This window comes from Pan paniscus, chromosome 10, assembly GCF_029289425.2.
Source record: "Pan paniscus chromosome 10, NHGRI_mPanPan1-v2.0_pri, whole genome shotgun sequence".
Lineage (NCBI taxonomy): Eukaryota > Metazoa > Chordata > Mammalia > Primates > Hominidae > Pan > Pan paniscus.
Window position 1 is genome coordinate 131,562,675 of NC_073259.2, and position 19,135 is coordinate 131,581,809.

General features: G+C 51.6%; 1 protein-coding gene across 4 annotated transcripts in view; it reads right to left on the bottom strand.

The window, feature by feature from the left end:
- Window positions 1-19,135, bottom strand: part of RILPL1 (Rab interacting lysosomal protein like 1) — a 63,041-nt gene that overhangs the window by 7,638 nt on the left and 36,268 nt on the right. For 2 of the 4 annotated variants that reach the window (XM_003812100.5, XM_055096324.3), the window contains exons 5-6: window positions 7,997-8,169; window positions 6,551-6,643 (exon numbers count right to left, since the gene is read on the bottom strand). In XM_003812100.5, coding sequence (XP_003812148.1) covers window positions 6,551-6,643; window positions 7,997-8,169 — 266 coding nt within the window. Of the gene's footprint in view, window positions 1-6,550; window positions 6,644-7,180; window positions 7,363-7,493; window positions 7,590-7,996; window positions 8,170-19,135 lie in introns of those variants that run through there. The other 2 variants (XM_014347360.5, XM_034934762.3) reach the window with 2 other exon arrangements.

A 19,135-nucleotide genomic window follows, 5' to 3' on the forward strand; every position in this document is an offset into this window, starting at 1 on the left:
AGGAGTTGGTGTCTTTGCAGAACCTCCTGGATGGTTTCTCACGATGACATGGAGAAGATGAGATGCCTTCTGCTAAGTGAATGGGCCCCAGAGGCCAGACTACCGGACACAGTTAGCTTTCTAGGGGCTCCAAGCAACACCATTTTGTACCCACCTTTGCCAGGACACCCAAAGAGGGTGCCCACAAAGATACAGTCATTGTGTGGGAAGTGGCCTCAAACACAGGGGGGACATTTTGCCTCAAGAGATGTTTACCACCGGGAATGCTGGACTTCATTTAGGGCCTTTTCAGGGGGTGACCGATGCTCGGGGGCCTGGGACACCTGGAGTGTTCTGACTGAGTTACTCCATCTGTATGTCTTTTTTTTTTTTTTTTTTTTTCAGAGACAGGTCTCGCTTTGCTGCTCAGCTGGAGTGCAGTGGCGCAATCTGGGCCCACTGCAGCCGCGACCTCCTGGGCTCAAGTGATCTTCCTGCCTCAGCTTCCCTAGTAGCTGGGACTACAAGCGTGTGCCACCATGCCCGGCCAATTAAAAAAAATTTTTTTCCTCGAGATAGGGTCTTGCTATGTTGCCCAGGCTCATCTCAAACTCCTGGCCTCAAGCGATCCCCCCACCTCGGCCTCCCAAAGTGTTGGGATTACAGGCATGAACCACCGCGCCTGGCCCTGTCTGTGTCTTGCTGTGCTCACTGAGCAGATGGCCCTTTCCCTTACTATTCCAGGGGCTTCCCTGCAGAAGCCATCTCCTCTAGAGGTACAGCCATTTCCATAAAAAGATTGACTTGTTTTGGCCCGAAGTTTGTCTTGAATACCCTGTAGCTGGTTTTAACTCCCCGCTCCCCACCAAATATTTCTGGAAGACTCAAACCAAATGAAGTTCTACCAGTGGCATTTCAGGCAGTGTAATGGGCGGCTGTGAAGAAGCTATTCCTGGGCTGGAGCGAGGGGGGTGGTGGGTGGGAGGACAGGGATAGAATGCACTGTCATTGCTACCCCTGGACACCTGGGTGGCCACCCACTCCAAAGCCAACCTTTCCAGTCCTCGAGGCCAGTTCTCATCCCTTGCTTCCCCGGTCCCCCCTCTATACCCACCTGTCTTCTTATCTCCTGATCAGCCCCTAGCCCCCGCCCTGCAAAAGGCAACTGTGTGTGCGTCCATGGGACCATGACTGAGAGACAGGGACCACGCAAAAGGGGGCACTGGTGCCTGGTGTTCACTGGGGACGAGGCTGAAGTCACTCCAGCACTCCCTCGTGACCTTCCTGGGCAGTGCCAGCCTGGCCTCTCTGGACAGCAGCTGCTCAATCACAAACTATTCTTGGAACATCTTCCGGGCACACTGTTTTGACTGGCAGCAAAACAGTTCCCTTGTCTGGTTCAGTCTAGAAATGTGAAGTCTGACGCCTGTGACTCATGGTGCACTGTACAGACAAGGGGCCACCACCAGAGACTCGGGGAGGGGAGCGGGAAAATGGTGGCGGGGGTGGGAGCAGAAAAGGAATGGGTTCAAATCTGAAGACAGCCTTCCCAGCAGTTTGATCTAAATGTCAGTGGGCTTCTCTGGGCCTCAGTTCCCTCATCTGAGAAATGGGGATAATTATCCCAGCTCTGGGTCCCTGACAGGAGGGAAGATACTTTAGTTCAAGTGCTCTAAGCTGCCAAAGCCCCTGAACCCTCCTTGGCGGCTGTGAATTGCTGCAGGAGGAGGGGTGGGAAAAACCAGTTAACAGTGTGAAGCAGAGCTGAAGAGCCGCCCTGAGCAGACCGCATGGCTAATACTCCCTGGAGGAAGGACGGAAGAGACCCAGCAGACCAGGTAGGTGCAGGAGGAATGAAGGATGGAAGGACGCTCAGAACCGCCTCAGAAACTGTCATTCCCTGCGCCAGCCCAGGGAAGATCTGTCCCTGCCCAGGCCCCTCCCAGCCTCTGGGCTCACAGGCTGCACTGGTACAGCTTCCAACCAGCAGTAGAGGTGGACAAAGGCGACCAGTGTCCTGCCTGCACTGGTCAAAAGCCCTTTGTGCCAGTTTGCTCTCCCAGTTATCCCCCAGCAAGTGGGGCTGCCACGGGACTGGTCACCCGCACCCTGTGGCTGGGAGGTTCTGGTCTCGCTCTCTCGTCTTTCTCTGAGTCTGTCCCTGCCAGGCTCAGAGACCCACACTTTCCTGAGCAACCAGAAGCCAACCTAAGTGGGGAAGAGCTCTGAAAACAGGGCCCCAGGGTCCTTTCTGGAACAATCTGGAAAAGAAGGACAGACACCACAGCCTATTCAGGTGTAGGCAGAAGAACTAGTAGAAAGATTCGTTGGCTAATTCTGATAACTTTCCTCTGGATTTCACCCAATACGAAATTTGCAAAGCCAACTTAATTGTCTGTTTAGAGAAAGGGGCCCAGAGTAGAAAATTACAGTTAGAAAAACTCGGCTCTGGAAGGAATTTTTAGAATTACATATGACCGTGGGTGCTGGAGGCTCTGAATGCAGTACATTGGAAGTGAAAGTGAAGGTGCTAGAAAGGCTGATTCTTTTTTTTTTTTTTTTTTAAATGGGGTATCGCTCTGATGTCCAGGCTCGAATGCAGTGGTGTGATCTCGGCTCACTGCAACCTCCGCCTCTGGAGTTCAAGCAATTTTCCTGCCTCAGTCTCCTGAGTAGCTGGGATTACAGGTGCCCACCACCACACCTGGCTAATTTTTTTTGTATTTTTAGTAGAGATGGGGTTTCACCATGTAGGCCACACTGGTCTCGAACTCCTGACCTTGTGATCCACCCGCCTCAGCCTCCCAAAGTGCTGGGATTACAGGTTGAGCCACCGTGCCCGGCCTGAAAGGCTAATTCTTAACGACCTGGGAACAAATGGCTGAAGGATGCAGAACACAAGTCTCTTGATCTCCCCCTCCCTCAGCCCATGCAGAGACTATCTGGGCTCATGAAGCTTCTTGCAGTTTCTCCAGGCCTGAAACTCAAAAGCTGTAGCTATCAAAGCATACAAGATAGATTCTGCTCATCCTCACATAGGAGTGGGGCTGGCGAGTGAGTTGGAGTTTAAGCAAAGCCAGTCCCATTTCCTACCAAGCACTGGATGAGAAACCTTTCCTGGGCACTAAGTACTGCAGAGAATCAAGACTGAAGGGCTTCCTCCTCCCAACGTGAGGCTACCGTGGGCACCCCGTATTTCTGTCTATCTAGCACTCTGATATTGCTTGGGGACCCATCCCTTCCCCTACTTTCAGGCCACTTGAACTGGATGGAGGTAACAGTGCTCTGAGCGTCAAGGGTGAGGAGTCACAGACCCGGACGATCAATGTGCTGTCCTGTGATTGGGTTAGGGATAGTCATGTGACCCAGCTGGAGCCAATGGGACTCATTTCTGTGACTGATGGAAATCTTGGGAACAGAGAATCTGCACTGGAGTTTCAGACAGAAGAAAATGAAACCTGGGCCGGGCGCGGTGGCTCACGCCTGTAATCCCAGCACTTTGGGAGGCCGAGGCGGGTGGATCACCTGAGGTCAGGAGTTAGAGACCAGCCTGGCCAACATGGTGAAACTCCGTCTCTACTAAAATTACAAAACTTAGCCAGGTGTAGAGGCAGATGCCTCTAATCCCAGCTACTCGGGAGGCTGAGACAGGAGAGAACTGCTTGAACCCGGGAGGTGGAGGCTGCAGTGAGCTGAGATTGTGCCACTGCACTCCAGCCTCGGCAATGGAGTGAGACTCCGTCTCAAAAAAAAAAAAAAAAAAGAAAAGAAAGAAAATGAAACCTGAGCCAAGGGCTGCCATGCTGCCATCCTCAGGCTGGACTGGACACCCAAGAATGGAGCCCACAGAGGAAAACCAAGCCAGGGGTGGAGGAAACAAGGCCTGGATCCAGCTGAGCCCTACGCTGTGGCAAGTTGGAACTTTTAGTTCCTTAGCCAAATTTGTTTTCTTTTTTTTTTTTTTTTGAGGCGGAGTTTCACTCTTGTTGCCCAAACTGGAGTGCAATGGCACGATCTTGGCTCACTGCAACCTCTGTCTCCCAGGTTCAAGCGATTCTCCTGCCTCAGCCTCCCAAGTAGCTGGGATTACAGGTGTGTGCCACCACGCCCGGCTAATTTTTGTATTTTTAGTGGAGATGGGGTTTCTCCATATTGGTCAGGCTGGTCTCAAACTCCCGACCTCAGCTGATCCACTCGCCTCGGCCTCCCAAAGTGCTGGGATTACAAGCCTGAGCCACCGAGCCCAGCCCCCAATTTTTTTGTTTTCTTTTTTCTTTTTTGAGATGGAGTCTTGCTCTGTCGCTCAGAGGCTGGAGTACAATGGCACAATCTCAGCTCACTGCAACCTCCGCCTCCTGGGTTCAAGCAATTTTCCTGCCTCAGCCTCCTGAGTAGCTGGGACTACAGGCATGTGACCACCACGCCCAGCTAATTTTTGTAGTTTTAGTAGAAATGAGGTTTCACCATGTTGGCCAGGTTGGTCTTGAACTCCTGACCTCATGATCCACCCACCTAGACCTCCCAAAGTGCTGGGATTACAGGCGTGAGCCACTGCGCCTGGCCTCCAAATTCGTTTTCTTAGGTTACTTTGAGTTGAGTTTCAATTGCAAATGGAAGTTTACTACTGAATCCATGATCTAAATGGTGTTGGGATCTAGAGGAAGCTTTTCTGGTGCCATGCTTCTTCCCTAGGAAATGTTTATCTCTAACCAGAACTGGGGCCACACTCCCTCCCCAGTGCATCAGGGACCTGGGGCCAAACTTCTAAGCAGCCTGAATGAAGCTGGAAGGGAGTCATGCACCAGCCTGTACTCTCTAGCAATATCCGGCTAATTTTAAATTTTTTTGTAGAGACAGAGTCTCACTACGTGGCCCAGGTTGGTCTCAAACTCCTGGCCTCAAGTGATCCTTCTGCCTTGGCCTTTCAGAGTGCTGGGATTACAGATGTGAGCTGCCATGCCCAGCAAAGGGCATCATTTTCTTTCTTTCTTTTTTTATCCCTCTCTCTCTCTCTTTTTTTTTTTTTTCGAGACAGGGTTTCGCTCTGTCACCCTAGCTGGAGTGCAGTGGTACAATCTTGGCTCACTGAAGCCTCAACCTCCTGGGCTCAAACAATCCTCCCACTTCAGCCTCCCGAGTAGCTGGGACCATACCCAGCTAATTTTTGTATTTTTTGTAGAGAGGTGGTTTCACCATGTTGCCCAGGTTGGTCTTGAACTCCTGGGCTCAAGTGATCCTCCCACCTCTGCCTCCCAAAATGCTGAGATTACAGGTGTGAGCTACCGCACCCAGCCCCAAGGGCACCATTTTCTAAGAGGAGAGGGCCCAGCAGTGACAAACCTGCACGGTTCTGCATTGTCTACTCACAGGGCAAGAACTAACCAAGAATTTCCAAACATAACTGGATTTTAAAGGTTGGGGTATATGGGTAACACTCCACTTCCTCTCCCTACACAATCCGTCTGGCTTTCCAACCCACACGCCCTGTTTTCACAAAGTTTCTTGTGGGTTTTGGAGGAAAGAACTGAAACCTCTTCTGTACTAAGCCTTGGATAGAACTGGAAGGCAGGCCCAGAGCCTGGAAGACCGTCTCAGGGGAGAGAATGCAGCTCCAACACTGCAAGCACAAGGCTGTCTTGCAGAGAGCTCACAGTGTGGGCTCTGGGGCCAGGCTACCTGGGTTTGAGCCCTGGTTCTGCCTCTTATTAGCTGAATGACCCTAGGCAGGTGCCTCTGTTTCCTTAACTATAAAATGGGAATGATGATGCTTCCACCCCACAACACCATGCTGAGGACTCAATGAGATATTCTGTGGGAACAGGACCCAGCACGTGTTAGCTTCTTAGTAGATACTGTCTAACAAAACCAGAGGTGTTAACCCTTTATCTGAAGAGTCTTAGGGGTCCATGAACCTCCTGAAATTGTTCACAAATTTTACAGATTTCTCTGGGGGAAATTTCAGGAGGTTTTATAACAACCTCAAAGGAATCTGTTGATGCCAAGAACCACTGAAGTAGCTTAAAGTCTAGTTGAGGGCAGGGACTAGGTCACTCTTTTTTGCGGGGTTCTCCTGCAGCAACCAAGGCCTGACTCTGCATGCGTTATGCAGTAACCCCTGCTTAATGGACAGAGGGCTACATGGATGAGTCATCAGAGAACTGCATAGATGGGGTGGACCCAGGGCCACCTGACATCTCAGAGCTGAAGTCTCAAGCTTCAGATGCACAACCCACCCCTACCTCGCTACCCTTATTTCCTGTCCTTAAAGGCCCAGAGATGCACCCCACCCCCATGAAACACACTGCAGCAAGCTCCTGAGTATCAGCCACTGGCCCAAGCTTCTCCCCTCTCGCCTCCCGCACTCCCCAAACCTCTCTGCCCAGAGACCCCCAGGAGGGACTCAGCATTCAGGAAGGGAGATGAACTCAAAGTCGGGGGCCAGGCCAGACGTCTCAGCAGGATGTGGTTAGTCATAAGCCTGGCCCTGGGAGCAGGTGCCAAGGAGGAAAAGTCAAAGGACACGTGAACCGCCAGGTCAGCCGAGCGCAGAAGCCGGCAGCGCATCACTTACAGTCGCTTGATGCCCGACTCCGGCTGGGGGGACGTCCTCGGGTGGGTGATGGGTGGGGGTTGGGATATTCGGTTTTCCTCTTCCATTTCTTCACTGGAAGGAGATGAGAGGCGTGAGATAAAAGAGTCAAAAGTTCCTTGAGAACTGGAACATTCCAGAAGAGAAGTGTCTGATGGTCTGAGAGGGTGCATGCTTTTTAGGGGACCCGCATCTGTATTTCCAGTTTATTCTGAAGAGTCCAGCCAAATAGAACCACTCCCCGTTTCCTGTCCTTACACAGGCTTCCCTGTCACCACACCTCTGTGGTTTCTTCTACCCAGAATATACCCGTCACTCCTCAACATCTCCCATATCTAAATACTACCCTATCCTTTCAGGAAGGCCCAGTTCAAATGCTGCTTCCTCCAGGAGGCCTTCCGATTTCCACCCCATCCACAAACTCGAAGTGATCTCTCCCACTCTCCCATCTTTTTTTTTTTTTTTTTTTTGAGACAGGGTCTCATTCTGTTGCCCAGGCTCGAGTGCAGTGGCACAAACATACAGAGCTCACTGCAGCCTTGACCTTGGGCTGAAATGATCCTCCTGCTTCAGCCTCCCAAGTGGCTGGGACTACAGGGTGAGCCACCATACCTGGCTAATTTTTAAAAATTTTTGTGTAGAGATGGGGGTCCCACTACGTTGCCCAGGCTGGTTTCGAGTCCTGGGTTCAAGTGATCCGCCTGCCTCGGCCTCGCAAAGTGCTGGGATGACAGGCATGAGCCACCGCGCCCGGCCTCTCCCATCTTTGAACATCCAGTATACAGTCAGTAAACCTTTCAATAAAAATGTGTGGTATTATATTTTTTATGCATCTCTTATCTTCCCCACTGGAGCAGGGACCACCTCTGGTGCATGGGTCCTTCCTTCCAGCTTTCTATTCAACAGATATTTGTTGTGCACCTACTGTGTGCCAAGCTCCATTCTAAGTGCTGGGAACTTAGCCATGGACAAGATAAATAAGACTTCTGGTCTCATGTTGCTTGTGGTCTCGTGTGGAAACCTACAATAAAGCAAGCATGAGAGTGAACAGGATAATGTAGGAGGTGAAAAGGGCCACATAGACCATAACACCGGGGCCGGGTTTCATTCATTCATTCATTTAAAAAAAGAGATGAGGTCTCGCTTTGTTGCCCAGGCTAGTCTCGAATGCCTGGGATCAAGCAATCTTCCCGCCTTGGCCTCCCAAAATACTGGAATTAAAGGTGTGAGCTCTGGTGCCCGGCCTGGGCCCAAGAGTTTCAGAAAGGGGTTGTGAGCTTGTATGTAAGTTCTTTAGGCCAGAGAGGGTACCCAAAAAAACACTGATGAAATGCTTGTCTTCCAGGGGGTAAGAAGGTAACTGTACAGAAACTCTGGCTAACCTCAGTAAGGAGCCAGCTCAGGCCATCCAGCCCCAGGGACACTTGCCTCTTATAGTAAGCCAGCTCCTCTTGCAGCAAGAACACCTTGGACTTGAGCTCGTTCCTCTCGTGCAGCACATCCCGCAGCTCCTGCAGGGTGAACCGGGGGCGGTTGGGGTCCTTGAGATCCATGGCCACCTTCTCTGCGTCGGAGATGCTCTCCTCTCCAACCGGCTCCGTCTGGAGGAGGCAGAGATGCTGCTAATGAATTCTTGGCAGCCACTGCCAGCACCCACTCTCTATCCTGAAGGAGCCCAAATTCTCCCCCTCCCGGGGTGCCAACAGCCTGTGGAGGGTGCTATTTTCAGCACTCGCGGGCGGCCCTTGCTCACGTTCTGTACAGTTTCCCTCTGGAGGTGGAAGCCAGCAGCCACCTGTTCATTGTTCGCCTTCCCAATAGCCGAACCCACAGACCCCGCACCTCCCTACCCGACTTGGGGTTTCATTACAAACATGACAAGGCATCCAGGGAGGAGCTGTCACACCTCCCCTGCCCCCACCCTCGTACATCTGCTGCTTCCCCCTTTCCAGGCCTCCTTTCATCTCCTTACTAAGACCATTGCTAATTTGGCCAGAGTGGCTGGAATCTCAGCCTACACACAATTCTCCATTCCTTTTTCATTTGACAGTAAGTCATATCCATTTTCCCTGTTGTTATGGGCCTTCTGGTTAGGTCCTCTCCTCCCCAGTGGCTTTGAGTATCTGGAGTTCAGTGGAAGCCCGGCGGGGGTGCACACTCGGCCATTTCTCTGTGATGCGGGTGACTGACAGATCCCAGCATCATGCTAAGTCACCTGCCCCAGGTCACACCCACACCCATCCTCTCACCTTCTTGCATAGCGAGGGAGCCTTTTTAGAAAAATGTGGTAAAATATACATCATCTAAAATTTACCATTTGAACCTTTTGAAAGTGAACAATTTGGAGGTGACATTTAGTAAACTCACATGTCACACAACCACCACCTCTGTCCAGTTCTAGAACATTTTCTTCACACCAAAAGGAAAACCCATACTTACTATTTTATTTTTTTCTGAGATGGAGTTTCACTGTCACCCAGGCTGGAGTGCAATGGCATGATCTCAGCTCACTGCAACCTCCACCCCTTGGGTTCAAGCAATTCTTGTGCCTCAGCCTCCCGAGTAGCTGGGATTACAGGTGTGCACCGCCACACCCGGCAATTTTTTTTTTTTTTTGAGACAGAATCTCTCTGTCACCCAGGCTGGAGTGCAGTGGCACGATCTCAGCTCACTGCAAACTCCACCACCTGGGTTCAAACCATCCTCCTGCCTCAGCCTCCTGAGTAGCTGGGATTACAGGCGCCTGCCATTATGCCTGGCTAATTTTTGTATTTTTAGTAGAGACAGGGTTTCACCATGTTGGCCAGACTGGTCTTGAACTACTGACCTCAAGTGATCCGCCCGCCTTTGCCTCCCAAAGTGCTGGGATTACAGGTGTGAGCCACCGCACCCGGCTGAAAACCTGTACTTATTAAGCAGTCACTCTCTACTTCCCTATCCTGAGCCCTTGGCAAATGCCAATGCAGTTTCTGTCTATGGACTGCCTACCATGGACATTTCCCAGAAACAGAATCATACATTAAGTGGCCTTTTGTGCCTGGCTTCTTTCACTTAGCACGGTGTTTCCAAGGTTCATCCACGTTGCAGCACACACCAGCACTTCACTCTTTTTTTTTTTGAGATGGCATCTCACTCTGTCACCCAGGCTGGAGTGCAATGGCACGATCTCAGCTCACTTCAACCTCTGCCTCCTGGGTTCAAGCGATTCTTCCGCCTCAGCCTCCCGAGTAGCTAGCTGGGAATACAGGCACCCGCCATCATGCCCGGGCTAAGTTTTGTATTTTTGTAGAGACGGGGTTTTACCATGTTGGTCAGGCTGGTCTTGAACTCCCGTCCTCAGGTGATCCACCCACCTCAGCCTCCCAAAGTGCTGGGATTACAGGGGTGGGCCACCCCGCCAGCTCACTTCACTCCTTTTGATGGCTGAGCCATATTCCACTGTACAGATGTACCACAGTGTGTTTATCCATTCTTCAGCTGATGGACATCAGAGTGGTTTCCACTCTTTGGCTAATGTGAATAGCAATGCTAAGAACTGTATTAGTGTGGACACTTGTTTTCAGTTCTTCTGGTTGTATACCTGGGAGTGGGATTGCTGGGTCATAGGCTAATTCTATGTTTAACTTGTTGAGGAGTTGTCAAACCGTTTCCCACGGCAGCTGCTCTATTTTACATTCCCACCAGCAATGCACAAGGGTTCCAATTTCTCTACATTCTTGCCAACAGTTATTTTCCTTTTTTTTCTTAATCACAAGGAAGCTTTTGCAAGTCAGCCAGTCAATCTACAGGTAGCCCACACTCTCAAAGGAATGGAGTGTCCCCAACACTCCTGAGCCACCAATGTCCCATGACCAACCAGGAGTAGACAGAGGTCAGGACAGCAGTGAAAAAGCTCCAGAACAGGGAAAGGGAGAGGAAACAGACGTCCCTCCCAACCTCAAGAAAAACTCCATAGGCCCGGCACCGTGGCTCACACTCCTAATTCTAGCACTTTGGGAGGCTGAGGCAGGAGGATCACTAGAACCCAGGAGATTCAGACCAGCCCGGGCAACATAGCAAGACCTCATGTCTACAAAAAAGAAAAGAAAATTAACTGGGCATGGTGGCTTGCCCCTGTAGTCCCAGTTACATAGGAGGCTGAGGCATGAGGATCACCTGAGCCCAGGAAGTAGAGGCTGCAGTGAGCCAAGACTGTGCCACTGCACTTAAGGCAGTGTCTCCAACAAAGTGAGACCCTGTCTCAAAAAAAAAAAAAAAAAAAAAAAAAAGAAGAAGAAGAAAAACCCCATAGCAGCACAGGGAGAAGGGGACTAACTCCAGCCTGAATGTGCCCTGGACAGGAGGCTGAGGGATTCCAGAAGGCAGAGCCGAGAGGCTTCACACCCTGGGGGAGGCTGGAACCGGCTGTTCTGGGAAAGGACGTGTGAAAGGAGACACCACCCACTGCTGGGGCACGTCAGGTGACAGCAGAGCCACACACAGCAGGCCCAGGTTGGGGGAGCAAGCTGACCCTGCCCAGCCTTGGGGTCGGAGTCAGCACGGGGCAGCAGAGGAGGGGCCTCCATGCAGTGGGAAACTGAAATCTGACCCCGGCCGCCCTCGCAAGCTGTCTGGGCAGCTGAGGGGCTTCTTCCCACCCAAGAACAAGGGGAGGAAATGTTGGAGAATTTAATTTCCAAAGAAAGTATTCTAGGCGTCTGCTGATGCCATAATTTAGGTGGGCTGTGTCCTCAGAGGACATCTTCAATGTCCGATCTCCTCTGCAGCGCCTCCAGGGATGCTCCGGAACCACCCGGCAGCCACACACTCCATGTCTCCACCCAAGACCACATACAACAGGTGACGGATATGCGGCCGGCATTCAATCACGCCAGTTCTCCTCTTTCCCTGGCCCAGCTTCACCAAGGAGCAACCCTGGATGTCTAGTTATCCAACATTTACTGAGAGCTAACTTTGTAAAGCCTTGCTGGCCGTGGAGCTCAGCCCTGGGAACAGAGTCAGACAGATGGGGCTGAAGAGAAGATACACATAAATAGAAACTTAAGGCCAGGTGTGGTGGCTCACACCTGTAATCCCAGTACTTTGGGAGGCTGAGGCAGGCGGATCACCTGAAGTCAGGAGTTCGAGACCAGCCTGGACAACATGGTGAAACGCTATCTCTACTGAAAATACAAAAATTAGCTGGGCGGCCAGGCACGGTGGCTCACGCCTGTAATCTCAGCACTTTGGGAAGCTGAGGTGGGTGGATCACAAAGTCAGGAGATCAAGACCAGCCTGGCCAACATGGTGAAACCCCATCTCTACTAAAAAACACAAAAATTAGTCAGGCATGGTGGTGGGCACCTGTAATGCCAGCTGCTCGGGAGGCTGAGGCAGGAGAATTGCTTGAACCCAGGAGATGGAGGTTACAGTGAGCTGACACGGTGCCACTGTACTCCAGCCTGGGCGACAGAGCGACAGAGTAAGACTCCATCTTAAAAAAAAAAAAAATAGTGCACAGACACAAGATCTAACTGGAGAGAATCAGGGAAGATGTTAATCAGATGTGGTCTCTATGCATGGGGTATTGACGAATGTGTAGGAGTTCACCAGGAACTCTGGGCATTAGTAGTATAGACCAGAGGTTGCAAACTAAGCCCTTAGACCATCCCAGTGCTGCTGGCCCACATTTTGTTTGGCCTTCACTGTGTTCTAAAACTCTGTTGAATTAGCTGCGAACTCTTTAAGATTAGGAGATTTCATATTGAAGTTTGCATTTTGGGCTTCCTGTGGAAAGTGCGCTGGAAGATCAGGCCCCACTGGCAACACCGGGCTGTTTCCGAGCAGCAGCTGCTCCCTTTTCCATCCCCCTTCTCCTTCTCCTGCCTGGACCCTGCAGGCAGCAGTGGCCCCTGCTATGGACCCGAACCCCAAGCTCCCTCCGGTCCCTTCCTCCTCAGACAGCTCGGGTCCTGCCTTTCATAGCAGGTCAGGGCCTTGCCTCTCCTGTGTCTCTGGGAGGGACCATCTGACAGCCGTCCCCACACCCTGGGGAAAGAGCAAAGCCCTTCAAAGGAACTCCCAAACCCCCACCTCTCGAGAGGCCTCTGGGCAAAGCCACCCGCCCCTATGTCTGGGCTTTCATCTCCCTTGATAACTTTCATCTGGGCTTTCATCTGGGCTTTCATCTAGCCCTTGATAACCCAGAAATATTTCCAAGGGCCCTTCCCACCCAGGTACCTGGGGATTTCTGTGAACACACACTTTCAAAGCCACAGGAATTTCCTGCTCACCCCTATTGGGTTTTAACTGCCCAAGACATTGAAGGGCTTCCTTAGAACCTGAGTTCTTTTTTTTCTGGAGAAGGGACAGTTCATTTTTGGGGAGGAATGGTCTGATTCCTTTAGAGTTTGGGGAAATCCCAGCAAGGTATGCAAAAGTCCTTACTCTCTTTTTTTAAATTTTATTTATATTTCATTAGAGATGGGGTCTCACTTTGTTGCCCAGGCTGGTTTCGGACTCCCGGGCTTAAACAATCCTCCTGGCTCAGCCTCCCAAAGTGCTGGGATTACAGGCGTGAGCCATTGTGTCTGGCCCCAAAGTCCTGACTTTTTTTTTTTTTTTTTGAGACAGAGTTTTGCTCTTGTTGCCCAGGCTAGAGTGCAATGGCATGATCTCAGCTCACTGCAACCTCTGCTTCCCGGGTTCAAGTGATTCTCCTGCCTCAGCCTCTCAAGTAGCTGGGATTACAGGCATGCGCCACCATGCCTGGCTAATTTTGTATTTTTAGTAGAGATGGGCTTTCGCCATGCTGGCCAGGCTGGTCTTAAACTCCTGACCTCAGGTGATCCGCCTGCCTCGGCCTCCCAAAGTGTTGGGATTACAGGCGTGAGCCACCATCCCCGCCCTGACTTCTAATACTATTGCCTGAAAGTACAGGCAGGACAGCCCTGGGCTCCAGCTTCTCGAGAGGCCACCAGGCAGTGACCGCAGGGCCACGGGCGGCCCAGGACTATCTGGTTCAGACCAGGAGGGACCAAGGAGGCTCTTTTCAAGATGGCAATCGAGCTCCATCGGCCGTGGTCCTCCTAGGCTTACTCCATGCGGGACCGGGAGGCGGCTCGGGTTAGCTGAGATAAGCTGCGGCCTTTTGTGGGTTGTCTGCTGATCCCTGGAGGTACTCTGGGCACAGCTTCAGAGCGATACCCTGAGGCCTCAGCTGCTTCCCAGGAAGGCCCAAGAGACCAACTAACAAGCCACGGGGCTGCCCAGAGGCCTTAGGGAGGCAGCATCCTGGGTCAGGGCCTCCATCCCGAGGCCTTAGGAATGCTCCTCACTGCCTGGGTGCCTCAAAGCACCCTGCCCTCCCACGGCAGCCCCTTCACAGTACTTCTGAGCAGCCCCTGGCCCAGCAATGGGGAACGACTGTGCTCTGGTCACACTTGGCACCACCAGGCCTAGCATAAATTCAATGCATAAATTCTGCCCGCCTTTCAGCCAGCATACGCCTGTCTGCTTTCCCTATGCAGGCAGCCTGCACTTTGCAAAACAAAAACAAAACCTGTTACGAAATCAAAACGTGTGGCCGGGCGCGGTGGCTCACACCTGTAATCCCCCCGGGAGGCCGAAGCAGGCGGATCATTTGAGGTCAAGAGTTCGAGACCAGCCTGGGCAACATGGTAAAACCCTGTCTCTACTAAAAATACACAAAAATGAGCTGGGTGTGGTGGCGCACACCTGTAATCCCAGCTATTCGGGAGGCTGAGGCACAAGAATTGCTTGAACCCAGGAGGCGGAGGTTGCAGTGAGCCAAGATCGTGCCATTGCACTCCAGCCCGGGTGATGGAGTGAGACCCTGTCTCAAAATAAATAAATAAATAAAATAAAATAGAGGCAGGCAGATCATTTGAGGTCAGGAGTTCAAGACCAGCCTGGCCAACATGGGCAAACACTGTCTCTACTAAAAATACAAAAATTAGCCTATCATGGTGGCTTGAACCCGGGAGGTGGAGGTTGCAGTGAGCTGAGATTGTGCCACTGCACCCCGGCCTGAGACCCTGTCTCAAAAAAAAAGAAAAAAAAAAATATATATATATATATATACACATATAATCTGTGAAAGGCAGGAAACCTTGAGTTGAAATATGAGAACCTGGATTAACAAGAAAACACGCTAAGTGAAAGAAGCCAGGCAGGACCACATGTTGTAGGATCCCACTGATGCCATGTCCCGAACAGGTGAATACACAGAGGGAAACAGCCTGCTGGTGGCCAGGGGCTGGGGAAGGTAGGAGGCAGCTACCGCAGGAGCAGGGATTTCTGATGGGGGTGATGGGCATGTTCTGGACAGTGGTGATGAGCACACAATAGCTGAAGTGCATGGCATATGAATTACATCTCAATAAGGAAGTTATAAAAATAGAAAGAGCCTTGTCTCCTGGTGATCACACTGCAATGACAGTGACACAGCTTAGAAAGAACTGCATGGCAATGATGAGATGTGGGGAAAAGCAAGAGAGATCAGATTGTTACTGTGTCTGTGTAGAAAGAAGTAGACATAGGAGACTCCATTTTGTTCTGTACTAAGAAAAATTCTTCTGCCTCGAGATTCTGTTAATCTATGACTTACCCCCAACCCCATGCTCTCTGAAACATGTGCTGTGTCCACTCAGGGTTAAATGGATTAAGGGCGGTGCAAGATGTGCTTTGTTAAACAGATGCTTGAAGGCAGCATGCTCCCAGAGACACAAACACTGCGGAAGGCCACAGGGACCTCTGCCTAGGAAAGCCAGTTATTGTCCAAGGTTTCTCCTCATGTGATAGTCTGAAATATGGCCTCGTGGGAAGGGAAAGACCTGACCGTCCCCCAGCCCGACACCCGTAAAGGGTCTGTGCTGAGTAGGATTAGTAAAAGAGGAAGGCATGCCTCTTGCAGTTGAGACAAGAGGAAGGCATCTGTCTCCTGCCCGTCCCTGGGCAATGGACTGTCTCGGTATAAAACCCGATTGTACGTTCCATCTACTGAGATAGGGAAAAACCGCCTTGAGGCTGGAGGTGGGACACGCGGGCAGCAACACTGCTTTGTAAAGCATTGAGATGTTTATGTGTGTGCATATCTAAAAGCACAGCACTTGATTCTTTACCTTGTCTATGATGCAAAGACCTTTGTTCACGTGTTTGTCTGCTGACCCTCTCCCCACTATTGTCTTGTGACCCTGACACGTCCCCTTCTCGGAGAAACACCCACGAATGATCAATACATAAAGGAACTCAGAGGCTGGCGGGACCCTCCATATGCTGAACGCTGGTTCCCTGGGTCCCCTTATTTCTTTCTCTATACTTTGTCTCTGTGTCTTTTTCTTTTCCAAGTCTCTCGTTCCACCTTACGAGAAACACCCACAGGTGTGGAGGGGCAACCCACCCCTTCAATGAGACAGATTCCTTTCTAGCTCTGCAACCCTCCATAGCTCTCATGTCCTCCAAATCCTGCCCTGGGACAAACCCCTGACCCCAGCCACATGATGCACGTTCTCCGGCCTAGCTCACTGTTCCCCCTGCCTGGAATGGCCTGTCCATAGTCCACCCTGGGACACGCTACTCATCCACAGGACCCGGCCCAATGCCTTCAAGATCTGTCCTGAGGCCCTGCCTCTTTTTTTTTTTTTTTTTTTTTTTTTTGAGACGAAGTCTTGCTCTGTCGTCCAGGCTGGAGTGCAGTGGCTTTATCTCGGCTCAATGCAACCTCCACCTCCCGGGTTCAAGTGATTCTCCTGCCTTCGCCTCCTGAGTAGCTGGGATTACAGGCACCCACCACCACGCCTGGCTTTTTTTGTTTATTTAGTAGAGACGGGGGTTTCATCATGTTGCCCAGGCTAGTCTCGAACTCCTGACCTCAGGTGATCCACCCGCCTTGGCCTCCCCAAGTGCTGGGATTACAGGTGTGAGCCACTGCGCCTGGCCCTGTCCCTGCCTCTTGACTTCACCAAGCCCTCCTCTGATGTTATACTCCTCTCTCCCAGCTGCGCGAAACAGTGAACCTACTGAGTCAAGCTCATTCCCCTCACTTGTCAGATGACGAAATTGACCACCAAAGAGAGGGACAGGCCCAGGTCACACAGCGGCAAGTGATGAAACCACCACAACCTGCAGCTCCCCTGTGTGACTGACAGGCATCCTGAACTCACAGAGCTCCAAGGGATAGATGCGAACCCAACAAAGCTGCCCCGAGCCTGGGAAAGCACACTGCAAAGCAGCCTGGCGGGTTCACATTACCGCAGCCTGATTTTACTCCCTCATTTCTTCCCTGCCCCATTGGCTGCCAGACAGGGAAGCTGAAACTGACAGGCAGTCGCGCCAAGGTGGTGTGAAATGTCCCTTGCTGCTAAAGAGTCCTGGAACAGCGCTGGGAGTCTCGATGTTCTTGAGACCCCGGTGTGGGCCAGGCCCTGCCTGGCCAGGAGACCAGCCTGAGCTCCTGTGGGGCCTGAAGGTTGGAAGGGGCGCACTAGGAGCAGGGAGCAGGGCAGAGGTGGCGACCGCCCCACCCTCAGCCTGGAGGTTGTCTTTGGCACCAGCTTCCTTCCCACTGTCATAGATTGAGTTCAGCCCTCACATTCTCACCTGGGTTATTGCAAAGGGCTCCTGACAACCATGTCTGCCACAAGCTCCTTCCCTGTCCTCCAGTGAAACAGCTGAGTGTATCGCTCGCCTGCTGAACCCCTGCGAGGGACCCGCACCCCTACTACTCAGAACTCTGTGTGGTCCCTGGGTGCCGACTCCCCAGCACTGCAGACGACAGCTGTTGTCTCTGCCTGGCCTTTATCCTTCCCTCAGGTCTTTGTGCTAAGTCACTGCCGTTTTCTTCTGGAGAAAGACCTCCCTCCCACTTTTAGTCCATGTGGCTTGAGTCGCAGCCATGTGACTCAGGAATAAACATGCATATTCTAGGTCTCTGGCCACAGTAGTTGTTTCGGTGATAGGCCAATGAGGATTTCCTGAGGCTTTTGCTGGGACTCTAGGGAAAGAGGCCATTTCTTTTGACTGGGGTTGCTATGCTGGTCAAATACTAGTGGCAACTGTAGGCAAGAGCCTGGCTGAGAATGACAACAGCACAGAGGAAAGCAGGGCCTGAGAAGGTCAGAGCCACATTCCTGAGAGCAGCTCATGGACACCTGGAGCCAGCTGTACCTGAAGCTACCCCTAACTCAGAGCTTTTAGTTACAGTCAATAAATTTGTTTTTTCCCTCTTAAACATTTTTTTTTTTTTTTTTTTTGAGACAGAGTCTCACTCTGTCGCCCAGGCTGGAGTGCAGTGGTGCGATCCCGGTTCACTGCAAGCTCCGCCTCCCGAGTTCATGCCATTCTCCTGCCTCAGCCTCCCGAGTAGCTGGGACTACAGGTGTCCGCCACCATGCCTGGATAATTTTTTGTATTTTTAGTAGAGATGGGGTTTCACCATGTTAGCCAGGATGGTCTCAATCTCCTGACCTTGTGATCCGCCTGCCTTGGCCTCCCAAAGTGCTGGGATTACAGGCGTGAGCCACCGCACCTGGCCCCATTTTTTTTTTTTTTTTTTGAGACAGAGTCTCGCTCTGTTTCCCAGGCTGGAGTGCAGTGGCACAATCTCAGCTCACTGCAACCTCCACCTCCCAGGTTCAAGCTATCCTCCTGCCTCAGCCCCCCTAGTAGCTGGGATTACAGGCACGCACCACCATGCCCAGCTGATTTTTGTATTTTTAGTAGAGACGGGGTTTCGCCATGTTGGCCAGGCTGGTCTCGAACTCCTGACCTCAGGTGATCCACCCGCCTCGGCCTCCCAAAGTGCTGGGAATACAGGAGTGAGCCACCACACCCGGCCATTTTTTTTTTTCTTGAGACAGAATTTCACTCCGTTGCCCAGGCTGGAGTGCAGTGGTGCGATCTCAGCTAACGGCAACCTCTGCCTCCTGGGTTCAAACAATTCTTCTGCCTCAGCCTCCCGAGTAGCTGGGACTACAGGCGCACACCACCATGCCTGGCTAATTTTTTGTATTTTAGTAGAGACGGGGTGTCGCCACATTAGCCAGGCTGGTCTTGAACTCCTGAGCTCAGGAAATCGGCCTGCCTTGGCCTCCCAACTCTTAAACCATTTTAACTTAGGCTTATGTCGTTTTTAGCCAAAAGCAGCCCTTAACCACTCCTTTTTCTTTTTTTCTTTTTTTTTTTTGAGACAGAGTCTCACCCCTGTCGCCCAGGCTGGAGTGCAGTGGCGTGATCTCAGTTCACCACAACCTCCACGTCCCGGGTTCAAGCAATTCTCCTGTCCCAGCCCCCCAAAGTAGTTGGGACTACAGGTGTGCACCACCACGCCTGGCTAATTTTTGTATTTTTAGTAGAGATGGGGCTTCACCATATTGGTCAGGCTGGTCTCGAACTCCTGACCTCAAGTGATCTGCCTGCCTCAGTCTCCCAAAGTGCTGGGATTACAGGTGTGAGCCACCATGGCTGGCAACTACTCCCTTTTAAGACTTCTCTCCCTGACCTTCCTCATTTGTATCCCAGATGCCTGTCCTGTCCTACAGCAAACCTGGAAGTAACTACCAAATTCAC